This window comes from Falco naumanni, chromosome 6 (assembly GCF_017639655.2).
Source record: "Falco naumanni isolate bFalNau1 chromosome 6, bFalNau1.pat, whole genome shotgun sequence".
NCBI classification, from domain to species: Eukaryota; Metazoa; Chordata; class Aves; order Falconiformes; family Falconidae; genus Falco; species Falco naumanni.
The window spans coordinates 91,377,241-91,392,067 of record NC_054059.1 but is presented as its reverse complement, the minus strand read 5'-3'; the positions used below and the strand labels follow the sequence as shown (position 1 = coordinate 91,392,067).

General features: G+C 44.7%; 1 protein-coding gene across 1 annotated transcript in view; it reads left to right on the top strand.

Moving 5' to 3' along the window:
- The first annotated feature begins 1,080 nt into the window (after positions 1-1,080).
- Positions 1,081-14,827, top strand: part of HNRNPLL (heterogeneous nuclear ribonucleoprotein L like) — a 29,884-nt gene continuing 16,137 nt past the window's right edge. Inside the window, exons 1-3 of the mRNA XM_040597805.1 lie at positions 1,081-1,433; positions 9,542-9,660; positions 10,847-11,084. Of these exons, the coding sequence (XP_040453739.1) occupies positions 1,236-1,433; positions 9,542-9,660; positions 10,847-11,084 (555 nt within the window). The 5' untranslated portion in view covers positions 1,081-1,235. The remainder of the gene's footprint in view (positions 1,434-9,541; positions 9,661-10,846; positions 11,085-14,827) is intronic.

Genomic DNA, 14,827 nt, shown 5'->3' with positions numbered 1-14,827 from the left:
GAAAAACATGGACAGACTGGAGAGGGTCTGAAGGAGGGCCACAAAGAAGATAAAAAGGCAAGGCAGCCTGGCCTGTGAGGAAAGACTGAAGGAGCTAGGTCTCATCTCCCTGGAGGAGAGAAGGCTTGGTGGGGGCCTCATTGCAGTATTCCAGTACTTCAGGAGTGGCTACAAAGAGGATGGAAGCTCTTCACAAGGAGCCATATGGAGAAGACGAGGGGCAACCTGTTTGTTTTTTTTTTTTACTGTGAGAACAACCAAAGGCTGGAACCCAGGCCCATGGCAGAGTCCCCATCACTGGAGGCTTTCACCATGCCGCTGGGCAGCGCGCTGAATAACCTCACCTAGGCTCCCTGCCACGAAGGGCTGGACCAGATGATGCTACCAGCTCCCTCCCAGCCTGGGCCAGCCGATGGTTCTGACTCTGCAGAGCGGCAGGGGCTCCCGGGGCCACCTTCAGCAGCAGGGAACCCCCAGCCGACCCACCCGGCGCTGCCGCTGCCACACAGGCCCATACGCAGCGCCGACGGGGGCGGCCCAGGCTGCCAGACCCCGCGCCCACCGCGCCTGCGGGGCCCGCTCGGCGCCGTGCCGTCCTCACCCGGCGGGCGCCGCGGGCCCACACCGAGCTGCCCCCCCGAGCCGGCCACAGGGCTGCTGCGGACGCGGCGCCCCGGCCGCGGCCCCCTGAGGGCCCCGTGACCTTGGCGGCTCAGGGCCGCGGCGCGGCCCGCCGGGGCTCACCACCGGGACACGGGGCGCGCCGCCCAGCCGGGACCCGCAGCGCCGGGTGAGAGACAATAGCCGGTAGGAGCAGGCGGCCGCGGCCGAGCCCCCCGTGCGGGACGCGGGCCCTCAGGCCGCCGCACCGCCCCCTCCCGGGCATCAAAGCGCGAGGGCGGGGAAGGAGGGGGCGGTGCGGTCTCCTGGAGCGGTGACGGGCACGCGGGCCGGCCAGTCGACGTGCCGATAGCGCCCGATGGGCAGGCCCGCTGGCCTATCGCCTCGGCGTCTCCGCCCCCTCCCCGGCTCAGAGCCAATCGCGGCGTCGGCAGCCGGCGGGGAGGCGTGACCCGCTGCCGGCGCGGGGAGGGGTGTGTGCGGGGGGACGGAGCGCACAGCATCTTTGGGGCTCGCCGCCGCCGCCGGGCTCCCACCCCGATCGCGTCCCCGCTGTCGTCTCGCCTCCCGCCGCGCAGCCCGGTCGTCCCGTCCCCTCCCTCTCTCTCGCGGCTATGTCGTCGCCGTCGTCTGGAGAGCGGTACGAGGAGGAGGAGGAGGAGGAGGAGGACGGCGCCTACGAGAGCCAGGCCAAGCGGCTGAAGCCCAGCGCCGCTGCGGAGGAAGGCGAGATCGAGTACAGCGGCGCAGAGGAGAGCGAGAGCCGGCGGGACAAGCCGCCCCCGCCGCGCGGAGGGGGCTTCTCGGGCGGGGTGAGGGCCGCGGCGGCTGCCGGGGCGGGGGGGGCCTGCGGGCCGCCCCCCGCCGCTCTGCCCGAGGGTGGGGGGCGCTCTCCCGGCGGCGGGCTTCCCGCGGGGGCGACAGGGCAGCGCCGGCCAAGCGGCATTCCCGGGGCCGCTCCCCGGGCACGGAGGCGCTTCCGGCGGGGGGCGCGTCGCCGCGGGCGGGGGGCGGGAAGGGCGGGAGGGGCCGGGCGGGCGCTCGGGCCGGCGGTTCCCGCCGCGGCGGGGCCCGGGCGGCTGCAGGGCGGCGGGCGGGCCGTGGGCAGCTCGCTGCCTCTCGGGCTGTGCCGCCGCGGGCTGCGGGCCTGCCCGGTTGCCGGGGGGGCTGTAGAGAGGCGGCCGGGGGCTGCTCCCGTCCTCCTGTGCCATCTTTGTGTCTGGCGGGCGGCGTGTCTGCTTTCGGCCTCCCTCCCCCCCCGTGCTACGCCGCCTCGCTGCGGGTTTTGCCGCTCGCGTTTTCGGCTTCGTGGATTCCCACCCGGGTGTAGTTCCTGACCCGTGAATTTGGGCTAATGGTACTCGTGTGCCCACGGCGTTACGTCTTGGCTAACTTAATTGTCTGGCAGATCGTAGCCATGTTTCTTCTTGATGGCTCTCCGTTTCTGACCGGTGAAAGCACGATCGAGAAGACACTGATTTAATGGCAGACCTTGACATTTAGAGTGCTTCTGTGTTGTGATTTGTCAGAACGGACCCGCTTGTCGCTGGGGTGAGTTAGCGAGAGCCTTTGCTGTTACCGTCTCTCCGACGGCCGCACCTCTCAGCGATGGGGTACCCGCTACATCAGTGCAAAGGTTCCTCGGTAAACTGCAAGATACAGCTCTGAAGAGAACGGTTTTAATTCTGTAGTTTATTGCGACAGAGCACCGTCTCTCTCGCGGGCGAGGCTTAGCAACGTGTTTGTCTTAAAGACCAGTTCTGAGTGAAGTTCATGTGCTTGCTTAAGTTATCTTGGGATTTTGTCATGCCGGAGGGCTGGACGGGATGCAGTGTTGCAAGTAGGAACAAGATACTGCTCTTGCCTTTCCCCTTTTCTGCAGTATTTTATGAAATCAGGTAGTTCTTACTTCTGTTCTATCCCCCCGCCCCCCTTCCGTTCTGGGTTCTGGCTCAGATTATCTTCATCTTGAACTCGATATCTCAATTTATCCCCGTTAATGTGCAGGGGACACTGCCCTGCCCCTTCAGGTAATGGGAGCATGGGGTATGTTTGTAACTTTACATTTGGGATTTCAAGAACGGTATGTGCTGAGTCTCATGAGTAAAGAAACTGAAAATGTGTAGCAAACGAAGAACATGAGGATTTTTAGGTAGGTTGTTGTGTCAGTTGCAGTGTGCCTCGAGGAGGTACGTGGCCACACAGTGATTTATTGGCAAAGCTGCATGCACAAGTCCACTGTTGGAGAGGCAGAATTGCCTCGTTAATAAAAGATCAAACTAGTTTCTTAAGGATAAGCTATAATGTCAAGTAGATATATGAAAAACGAATGACTGAGAGCTTTTTTATGTGGGGCTTTTAATAGCAAAATGCCAGCATCTGTTCATTAGAGTTAATGTGAATTTTAGGTTGGGGTTTTTTTTCCTCTAATAGATTAAAAATTTGTGCAGGAAACTTATTTATTCTGTGACATATGTTTTTCATTTCTCTCCAGGGAAATGTTCTTAGCTTGTAAAAGTTGTATGTCATTCAGGGCAAAGACGTATAAGATGAAGGTCGGCTGAGAGGAAGGAAGAAGTGTCAGTATCCTGTGTTGCTCAGAGAAGAGCAGAAAAAGGAATTGGTGAAGATGGAGTACGAGGAACTGAATAGAATGGGGAATTAGAAGGAGGAATGGGAAAATGGATGACTGGGGTAAAAAGAGTGGTAGGAGTCAGTTAGCCTCACTTTTTTTTAACGTGTCCTAGAATATGGTGAACTGTACGTGCATATGGATTATATGCTGTCTTTGCACAAAAGCAGGTTTGTGGTGGGACCCCTGGCTAGCGGGCTGGTGGAGTCTGTGTGCTGGTCTCTATTTATTATTGTGCCACTTTCCTGTTCCTCTGGGATTGTTTTGTTGGGTTGAACAAACTCTTCATGGTTGTAGGTTTTGGGGTGTCGTCCCACCCCCCGAGTAGGTGCCTAGAAGTCTGTATGCTCCATCTCTATGATAGAGAAAACCAAAATGTATTTTGCTGTTCTTTTTCCTGTGTTTCCCACTCATGTGGATGCTTCTCATAGCCCAGAGGTGTACCCTCCTCATGGCTCATCTGAAGGCTGAGGAGCATGGAGAGCCTGGAACAGAGCAGAATGTTGACCATGGGAGGAGTAGGAGGTGGTCTTGCGGAAGTATTCTGTTGATGAGAGGATGATCTGAAAGAATGACATTTACAGAGGCAATGTTGGGTGGTGGTGAAGCCTTGGCAGAGGAGTCAGAATCACAGTGTAACGGGGGTCAGGACACTGGGAGAATGTGGATTAAGAGCTGTGTTTGAGGGGGTTTGGAGGGCCTTTCAGCTTTGTCCCCTCTTCCTTAAATTTCAGTTTCGTTGATTAATGTTGTATTTAGACAGCCTGTATTTTCCGTAGCATCCATTTGCCTCACTGTCTGACATAGCTATTCTCAAATGTTTCTGTGAATTCAGTAAGGAAGATCTATTATCCATATTCTTACGGTTGGGGACATGAGATACGGCAATTAAATACTCGCAAATGTAGCTACAAGCTACCACAAGGTAAGAGAGGGAAGTGAACTTGCAGCTTCTCAGCTACTCTGCTGTGATGTCCTGCATGCAGCGTTCTTGCTTTGCGGTAAATGGAAAGCGGCTCACTTTGCAACTCGGTTGCTTTGTGTCTATCACAGGCGTTTTCGGTAACGGTAGCTAGCTGGCAGGGAGGTACGGCTCTTGACCTATTTTGCAGCAATTTGTTCATATATCCATTCCTTAAATGAAGTACATCCTAGAAATTGGTTATGAAGTAAGTGTTAATCTTCTCCTTTGTCCTCTATTAAAATAAGTAACTGTTGAATCTCCTGATGATGCTGTGTATTGTGTGGGGTTTTGTTTTGGGGTGTAGTTTGTTGTTTTTAAAGGGATATTCAGATTGTTCTGACCAGAATGGAAAATAGAATAGAATATTTCAGCTGGAAAGGATCTACAGTGATCATCTAGTCCAATGGCCTGGCCACCTCAGGGCAGATTCAGAATTAGCAGAAGGAGCCAGAGTGCAGGTATTCTGTCTTGTGGCAGTTGTAGTCATTGAAAGGACACAGTGGTAGAGAGCGCTAGGAAGAGGAATGCATTAAACAAAAGAAATGATACACCAGACTCCACATCTGAAACAAAACTAAATTGCTAGGTAGCCTTCGGGATTATGGGGTGTGATTAACCCCCTTCTCCTGCCTAGCCGCCTCCCAACCCCCAAAACAAGCCAACCAGCCAACACCAAAAAAAAAAAAAAAATCCAGGATGTGCAGAACTGGTACTTCTACTGCCGTGGAACCTTTGTTTTGTTTGCTTGGTTGTTCTAGGACACTGTCTTACTTCACTGTGTACTGGAATTATGTTGCCACTGCAAAGCTACAGGAATTCCAGGTGGCAGAGAGGGGGGTTTCTCCTGTATCTTTGTAGGGAAACTACAGATCTGCTCGAGTCAGGCTGGTGTGGTCAGCAGGGATGATGTACGACAGGGCAAACAGCTTTAAGTAATGCCACCGTCGTGTCGTACAGCTGGTGGTGGAAGAGTGTACACAAAATGCTGCATATCTGCTTACGAAAGCCATTTCTCATCAGGCCATCCCGAGTGGGCAGAGCTGAGATTATAGGGGAATGTGTTGTGTACCTTGACCTTGTCTTTATAGTGTGGTAATTTTAGCTACCCTTGACATGCTGCAAGGCAGCTGGATGCAGATCAGTCCATAGTTAGGCATTAATAAGGTTTTTGGTGCTTACCTAATTACATACCTAATAAGCAACCTTTCAGTGCTTCCCCCCCCCGCCCAGTTCTGTCGTGTTTATAAGAGCAATTTCAGAGCATTTAAGAGGGATGCAGCGAGAGGAAAAAGTTGAGAGTGAATAAGATAATCTGAATGGTGAGAAATAAAATAACAGTACGTTTAGGTACCTGATGGAGATAATACGAAGGAGGAGTGCAGTCCTTTTGTAGTAAGGAGAAAAAGAGAGATGGTGGAGGTAAGCAGAGGAAGAGTAAAGGAGCAGATGGCCCAAAAAAGGCAGTACGGACTAATAGAACTGAGGTGAACGTGCTGACCGGAAAGTATCTGGAAAGAGGATAAAGGATGCATTTATGTGGAAACAGGTGGTAAAAAATTCTCTAATCTGGAATTGGTGAGCAAGAGAGACATCATCCTAGAGCCCATGATGACTTCCTTCCCTTTTGGAATGGCAAATCGTCATTTGTTAGCAAGAAACCAGTGTCTTATTTAAAAAATTGTCTAGAACCATGTAGGGTCACCAAAGAACAGGTGTTAAAGCGCTATGGCCATGCTTTGAAGCTGCTTCTGTTGCAGTCTTACGTATGTGAAGTCACTTGTTTGTGCTTCATCTGCTTGGTTATGTCAGCACTTCCCTTCATGCCTCGGCTTTCTACAGAAGCTTGGTTTCAACGTTAAGTGTTTTTATCTTCCTTGCTTCTTTCTTGAGGGAAACTTTTTCTGTTCCTGTTCCTGGTCTTGAGCACTTAGAAAGGAAGTCTGTTTCCATTATCTATTTAATAATTGCGGTTTCTGTCCAGCTAATGATTCTTCAAGAAATTGTTACTGAGCTTTCAGAAACCCTTAAGCCACCTATATTAATGGGTACAGCAGTAACATCAGAAGAGCAACGGTTCTTCTGGCTTTGGTGGAGTATAAGTGTTAGAGTTTTGCATGGGGCTTTTTTGCCATTGTGGGAGCTGGAGTTACTGGAAGGCTCCTTTGTAAGCAGAGAAATACGGGTGGCGGTTAATCTGTGTGTGAGCAGATGCTTTGGTGAAACCTTTGTCTGTGTGACAGCTACAGCACGTGTAGTTTTCAGGATACAGTGGCCATGAGATCTTGGTTAAAAATCCTGCATTTCTCATCTCCAGGAAGAAATGATGGCAGCCGTTGGATGAGTCGAATGTACATTTGGACCTTAGCTGTGGAGATACTTTATGCTTACACGTTCGGTTTTTCATGTGACTTTATTTCTCCTTCTTTTAGAGGAAACAGGTATCATTCTGGATTCCTGAACGGTAGCTGCAAAACTTGTTTGACAATAATACGTATGTCTGCTCTTTGTGAAGACTTTCTTGCACTCAAACATATGCCTGTGGCACATGTTCATGTCTTTCACCAATATGCTCTGTGAATGTTAGTTTGCGGATTCCTGGCTCGGGACTGACTTGCTCTCAATTCTTGTGCTGCTGTTTACTGCTGCTACTTGGAAGCTCTTTTGAGTAAAGCAGAGGCCCTCTGATTTTGCCATTTGTAAATACAGTGGGTTTATCTGTATAAATTAGTTTCTGAAATGCTGTGTAGGTAAATCCTTAGTTTCATGGCAAGTGACTGAGATTTCACTGTTCTGTGGGTTTTGGTTTGGTTTTTTTTTTTATTTTTTTATTCCATGCCTCCTGAGCTTTTGCGGAAGTTACTACAATAGCAGCAGTGCTACAATTTTTGATTCTTGCTGAATCTCCTACTATACTACACTCTACTAAGGGATGTATTTGGTGTTATGGGAGAAGGAAATTTGGCTTGGAAAGCCAAATGTTGCTTTTACTACAAAAGAAAGCAAAATTTGTATTTGCTGATGGAATGGTTCCAGTTGCAGAAGTGCAGACACCTGTATATGTGTGTGTAATTTATATAATGGATTTAAAGATGCAAGTATAAAAGCCTTAATTTTTGAGAGAGTTTTAACTGTTAGAAAGATTTGTATCTTTAGTAGGCAAGCGTAAATTCAGTGTTAATAAAGAAAAATACAAATGGATATGTGTGATAAAGAAACATGAACTGAAACTAACAGAAGACTGGGCAGGGGAGGGAGAGAGACGCATCGTTCTGTGATGATCCACTCTGGAAAGCTTGACTTGATGTATGGGGGTGCTAATTAAGTAAGGTAGCTCTTTGTAGTGAATCTTTGCTTCACAGAGGAAAATCATCGCTTATGTTTGCCATCTGATTAAACAGAAGTATTTTTTGGTGAGTTTTCTTGAATGTGTTAAAGAAAAGGAAACAAAAGAAAATGCGTGCCTCTAGCATTAACTAGGATCTTAACAAGTATGCAGGGCAATGAATAGTTGATTTAATAACTTCTGATTGTTCTGTAGACTGTAAATAAAATAAAGGTGCCTGCTATCTTAACACCTTAGAGTAACAGACTTTGCAGGAAAAGCTGGTATTTATTGTTAGTTTTCTTTTGAAGGTTTCCTTAGGTACTCTTTCAGCTTTGAAACGTGTATGCGGGTAAAGAACATAGAAGCTGAAAAGAAAAGCCTCCATGTAGTTCTGTTCCTCCTGCAGGTGCCTAAGATTTGCAGTTCAAAGTATTGACCCTTTATGACTGCTTTGATCACTGCTACTGCTGTAGACCTCAGCTAATTAATCAGGATATATCATATCTTACACAGATATCAGTAGTGGCGTTTTCCCACGATTGTCACAGCTCTTACTCAAAGAAATGTGTTGCTACTTAAAATGCTTTCGTACTGCAAGCGAATAGAATGTAAGCTAAGCTTAAAAAAATTACACACCAGATTGTTCTGACATCTGACAGAGTCTGAAGTGCTGCCTTTTGGTTCAAGTGGAGTGGTCAAATTCTCAGTTTAAAGAGAAAATACGTAATTGTTTTGGGAAAGCTGTGTATGGAACACAGGAATTACCAACAAATTTAGTCTTCTCTGTGTTTATCTGGAATGTTTTTCCTTTAATCTGCAGTTCAGACAGATAGGGAAGAGAGGAATGTGTGTAGCCGTACTAGCAATCACTGTGGTTACTTAATTACTGGAGCTGAATGCTTCTTTGTGCTATGAATGAGAATCTCTCTCTCGTTCCAGAAGATGCTATACTACTTCTGGTGAAAAAGTGAAAATCCAACAAGACTTGATCTGTTAGATCAAACACATTGATGTAGTTGCTAAATTTGAATACAGCAACTTTACACTGCTGTTACACTGTATGAAATTTGGGTGCTGGTAGTTATATTTAGCGTGCCCTTTATTATCTCTAATCTTTCTTTATCTCTCATTATTGGCTTACATAATATCTTTTTTTTTTTTTTTTAACCACCATGTCTTAGAATATATAAGATAAATTTCATCCCTCTTCAGGCTTTGCATGGAAAAATGAGCTGATTCCAACCTGAATTCTTCAGTAGCACAGAACGGACACTGAAGTCATAGCGATAGCTCTGGAAATTGCGCGTAGTGGGAGCTGTGTGCGCCAATGTACAACAGCTCAATCTGTTAGTGGTAGCCACCGTCGGGGTGAAAAGAGAGAGTGTGCCCATAGGTACAGAACTTGCGAGTTTTTGAAAACGTGTGAAGAGTGTTCAGAATTAGAAGGGAGGTTGGATTTATTTCAAGTATAGTATGGAGCTGGCGTTTTCTTGCATCGTGGGGCACAGCTCTTTGTACATTAGAAAAACAATCAGTTTTCATTCAGTTTACTGATGGCCCTTGTTTGTTCTTGCTTTTTTTATCCCCCCAGCCTGCCTCAAACAAATACTGGCATAAATAAACAGGAAGAGTGATGGAAATATTTTAGCTATTGTGCATGTCCAAGTATTTATTATTTTTTTATGCTTTTAACAAATAGGGTGGAAGACCTCTTGCAATTCAGCCAAGTGTTAAGTAGGCTCTTTTTGTATTGGAAAAATCTTGATTGTGCAAACACATTAATGAAATCTGCAAAGCTTTTTATTTCAAGTAGATTTCAGCAACTGAACTTGGCAATCTGTTTGGAAAGAAAAGTTAAGTTATTTAAACCATGCTTGGATTGTACATTTAGATGGGTACTTCTGGACCCAGTGTAGTGTCTGCCAGATATTTAATTTTAGTTAATGATAGCAGTATGCGTTGTTCGGTGTTGAATTTTAAAATGTCATTTTGTTGCTAGGATGCCGGGGGAAGTCATCACAAAGTCTCTGTTTCTCCTGTCGTCCATGTCCGAGGGCTGTGTGAATCAGTTGTGGAAGCAGATCTTGTGGAAGCTCTTGAAAAGTTCGGAACCATATGGTATGTCAAGCAGTATAGAGTCACATCTCTGGACGAGTTAGGAGCGTTATTTAACAGTCACTTGGACCTCTTTAAATATATTATGATAGCCATTTGAAATCCTGAACTTAGTTAATAGTAAAGCATGAAGATTTTCTGGCTGCGAGAAGGCTCTCCGTTGGCACGTGGGAAGTCTGGTGGAGTGGGCTCACGCTGTCTGCACGCCCTGGTGTCTGCTGTCAGCCTTCAGCAGCACCGCTGCTCCTGGCCTTAACGTGAGCTGTAGCTAAACTGCATTGTGCAACAGCACAAGGGTCGTTGTGTCAATACGAGTGAATACACCAAAAATGATGGGCCGCAGAGCAGGCGATGCTTTTCCCTATCATTTCGTCTGGGAGGAGTGCTTGTGATAGGGTAAGACCTTCAGAATGAGATGGTTATTGAGAGAAAGCCCCTTCAGAGGTTATATGTCGTAAAGACTTTTCATCTGTGAACAAAATAGTAAAGGCAAATGGGTAGCACCAGCTATTCTGAGTTTTGAGGGCTTCTTTTTGGGAATTTGCATTTCTTTTCAAGTAAATGTATGTATTGAAGTCAAATAGGGTGTTGTAAATAGTACAATATTTTTCACTGCCTTAATAGTCAAATAATTGAATTATACTTGTACCAGTATCTTAAAAAAAAAAAAAAATGAAGTGAGCACAGGTTTGTTCAGGAGTACAAATAGGTACATTTTAGCCTGAGAGCTTTACTTTTTGAAAACTTAAATCAGCTGACAAAGCTTCTGGAGTTTGTCTGTATCTGAATTTGGTTAACTAGAATACTTCTGTTTATTTCCTCTAAAGTAGTTTTGTGTCAAAAACAGTATTTTAAATACTTCGTAAATGGCTTTAATTTTTTTAATATTAATTGTAGTTCTGGTAAGTTCGTGAATAATCGATTGTTGGTTGAATGGTTTTATCCATTGAACTTTTTCAGGAAAACAGCAGCTTAATAGTTATTTATCTTACATCTGCATTTCTGTGTTTTGTGCAAATGCTTTAGAAATGCACTGTCCAGGTTTGGGAAGCGTGAGCAGGGAGACCTGCCTTTTATGCTGTTGCTAGCAACACTTTAGAAAAAAGGTATCATACGTGACAGTTTGGGACTTTGGAGTAGTTTTGAGTAAGCACGTAGGAAAACTTTACTGTAATGTTTCTCTCACCAGCTATGTCATGATGATGCCATTTAAGCGCCAGGCTCTGGTGGAGTTTGAAAATGTAGAGAGTGCGAAGAAATGTGTAACATTTGCAGCAGATGAACCTGTATACATTGCTGGACAGCAAGCCTTTTTCAACTACTCAACAAGTAAGAGGATTACTCGGCCAGGGAACACCGATGACCCATCTGGTGGAAATAAAGTTCTCCTGTTGTCAATTCAGAATCCTCTCTACCCAATTACAGTGGTATGTTTCTTCTGTTTCTTCTGTTTTCTTTTTCTTTTTTTCATCTTTTAATAAAATAAAAGAAGGCAGGGAGCAACAACCTGTTACATTAACAAATAGTGCACATTGGAAATACATTGTACGCTGTTAATTTGAGTCAGGAATTAAATTCACCTACCAAAGCTTTACACCATCTTCACATAAGTAACATGCATGTTCTGGGAAAAAACGTTTCGTCTCGTCGTGCAGATATTTTCCAATACATTTTAAGACTTCAATGGTCAGGATTTTGAAATGTTTAAACTGCTACATGCTTCTGTAATATGTCCAAATGTGTTGCCACTACATCAGGAATGTCATTTAGCTTTTAGGCTTCGAGTGGTGTATGTTTAAATAGCAAGTAATTTTTCCGGTAGGAGGGGTTATTTTATTGCAGTCCTTCATTCTTAAGTATTTCCTTTGTGGGAAGTTGAAAAATTCATCTGTTGATGATCAGCTCTAGTTTGATGGAATCTTCCTCACTTTTATTTGGGCCAATACCTTTTACTTTTCAGTATTTCAAGTTATACTGTACATATAGTTGCATACTAATTTATTGCCATCTATTTATGGCACATGTGCATGTTTTTTAAATGATACAGTTGTTTTTTGCTAGTATTTAAGAACGCATGTTTTCTCATGCATTGAATGCTTATATTTTTACAGAGGCTTTATAATACATGTTGAATTGCACGGAAATATTTCAGAAAAAAAATTTACAAGTCTGCTTTAAGCAAACTTAGATTACTGTGATACAAGCATAAGTTACTTGTTCTTAGGGAAATATGGATCAGTCAGTGTTTGTGTTGTGTGGAACCACATAATTTAATGCAATTATCAACTTTTGTTTAATGTGCCGTATATTATGTTAACAAATTAATTGAAACTTAGTATTCCTGAAATTACTTAAAGCAGTCAGTTCCATGTCATGCTTGTTGCTTCACTGTATTGTGAATACCAGTAGGGTTTTGCCTGTTGATTCATCAGTGGATGATGAATTTTCTTTCTCCTGTCAGTTTCCTTTATAGAAAAGCATGGCAAGGTATGAGTTGCTTTTTCATCAGTGTTTAGAAATATACTTGCTTTGAGCTGTGTGAGAAAACCCACTAAGTTAAACTATTCTTTGCATGTGACTGTAATGCAAATTTTGGAACTGTTTCATTCATTCATTTTAAATTTGGCTTGCATAAGCAGCTAAGTTGAGTGTGGATGCTTGAGGAAACTGGTAGCAGAAGCATCATTCTGGGCTAGGAGAGTTCCATGGAAATTCTGAGGATGAAGCCTCTAGCACAGTAGCTTTCTTTGTGAAAACAAACACCACCCCACCCACCCTCCCCTTATTCCTCCCGCTGCCCCCAACTGTTTCTCAGGCATATAAGCAAACAGATTGTGAAAATTACTTGCAAGCATCAGAGCTCATTGGAGATAATGTAGACTGGTAGAGTTATAGCAACTGGAAAGAGAGTTGAACCTGTAACAGCTAGGAATGTGATGAGAAAAATAAAAATTTTGCACTTGGCCAATGGGTTAAAGAAACAGTTAACTTAAAAGTCTGCCTTATTAAAAAAACAAAACCACCCACAACACACCACAAGACACCAACAAAAAAACCACCAAAAAACCTCCCCAAAAAACACACAAGACCCAACACCAGCTCTCTCTCTTCAACACTTTTTGTCTCCTTAAATTTGAACTACAGTTAAACAAAATAGATGAAAAATTGCAACGAGATTAAGTGACAGGTCTGTCTGAATAACTGCAATAGACTGTTCTAGAATTCTTAAGAGCTTTTCTTTCAAAACAAGCTACAGTTGTTGCAGAGAAATTGGCCTGCTCAAGGCCATCTTGTAGAAGAAGCCAAATTATTTTAAAATTTTGCTACAGCTTATTTCCTCCATTACAATTGTGACCTGCTTATTTTCTTTTTAGAGGGGTGTGGCAGCCAAGGGCAAGAAGGGCAAGTTAACTGCGTTTAATGCCTAATTACTTCCCACCCATTTGTGATGGGGGGGGGGGGATGTTTGGTGTTTTGGAAAAGTTTTGCCTGATGTGTCCTATGCAGGTGTTCGAAGTTCTGTTTTCCAGTTTCCTCATCTGTGGGCAGAACTTCATCAGGGATTTGTCTGTAAGAACAAACATATTTGTCTGCTGAAACAGAGCTTTTCGAAGTGACCCCTGCTGCTGCAGTCCTTACTGCCTGTTCAGTTACAGCTCTGCTGGTGTCTCTTGGTTCTCACTTACCTTCTAAACCTTCCCTACGTGCACAAGGAAGGGGTGGTTTGCCTTGGCAACTGACATGTTATAAACTTCACTGCCAACTGAGGTTAGATTGTTGCACCTCCTTTTTTTATGACATCCTAGTATGTATATAATGTTAGTGTTAATTTTTTTATTTAACATATCCCATGTTACCGTATCTTGTGAATCACTTGATTGATGTGGTAGCTGACTTTAAATAAAAAACAAATTTAATAAGTTCAGCTCTGTGTGTCTGCCTGCTGGCTAATGACACTGATGGCGTTTTGAGTAGAGCTCACATTTTGAAAGACTACTTTTTAATTAAGTGGCTGTGACGGAATCTTTTGAAAGACAAATTGTAAAAGAAAATAATATGCCTGAAAATTAGTGTCACCTGGCTGGAAAGTTTTCAGGACTCTCCTCCCCAACAAGAGGAGATGGAAGGCAGCTGCTTGTGCTATTGAGTGTGCATAGAAAATACACCAGTAAATGATCTCATAAATCTTATTTTTTAGGGGTTCAGGCTACTTGAATAATTTCTAAAAATGTCTGTCCATCTTCTGGAAATCTTAAGATTGACAGTCTCCTGTGCTTGCTTCATGTAGCTATGCAGAGCACTCACTGGAGTGTCTGGAGCAAGGCGCCTGAGGATGAACAATGTTTTTGGTTTGTTGTGGGGTTTTTTGTTTGTGTTTTTTAGTGGTAATATGCCCATATATTAAACCTTACAGTACTTTATATAAGCCAGGAGTTACACCGCTGCATCTGACGCCAGCGATAAGACATCCTCTTTTTCTGGTTTCTTGTTGGCAGGGGATAGGTGAGTTTATGGGGGTGTGTTTGGTTTATTCCTAAGAATTCCAGCATGCACCCTGACCACTTTGCCTTCCAGTTGCTCCACTATTCTGCAGAACACAATAATAAATACTATACCTAGTTCCTTTCCCCCTTCTCTCTCATCCCCCAAGTAAACCTGAGGATGTACACAAAGATCTTGGAATGAGCATTTTGGAATTATTTCATTTAGATAGAAAGAAAGGAAGGGAAAAATAGATTGTGGTAGAGTGTTTCACTGAGAAGTCAGTGCCTGTGCCTGCTAAGTTTAGCTGTGAGACTGACTGACAGGTAACACTTAGGTGCTTTCAGCTGTTTGAACATGATCTAACAGGTGAATTGTTTCAAGAAATCATGGTTCCTGTTTGTTCAGGTTCTCAAGCCCAAGTCCTGGGAATTCTGAGTATGGGTGTGTAATCACTCTAAAATAAACTTGCTGTTCTTGGACAGATTTACGCTGGAGACTAGTTTCTGGTACCATAATGTCTGGATTGTTAGATGTAATCAAGTGTTGTTTGAGGTCCTCCTAGCACCTAAGCCTGGCCTGATGTGCAGTAAGGAGAGCTTTTCTCCTTACTGTTTGGTTCCCCTGCAGCACTGAAGATGGTCTTGAATTTTATTTGTTCCTAGTAATATAGACAAATGCTGGTGAA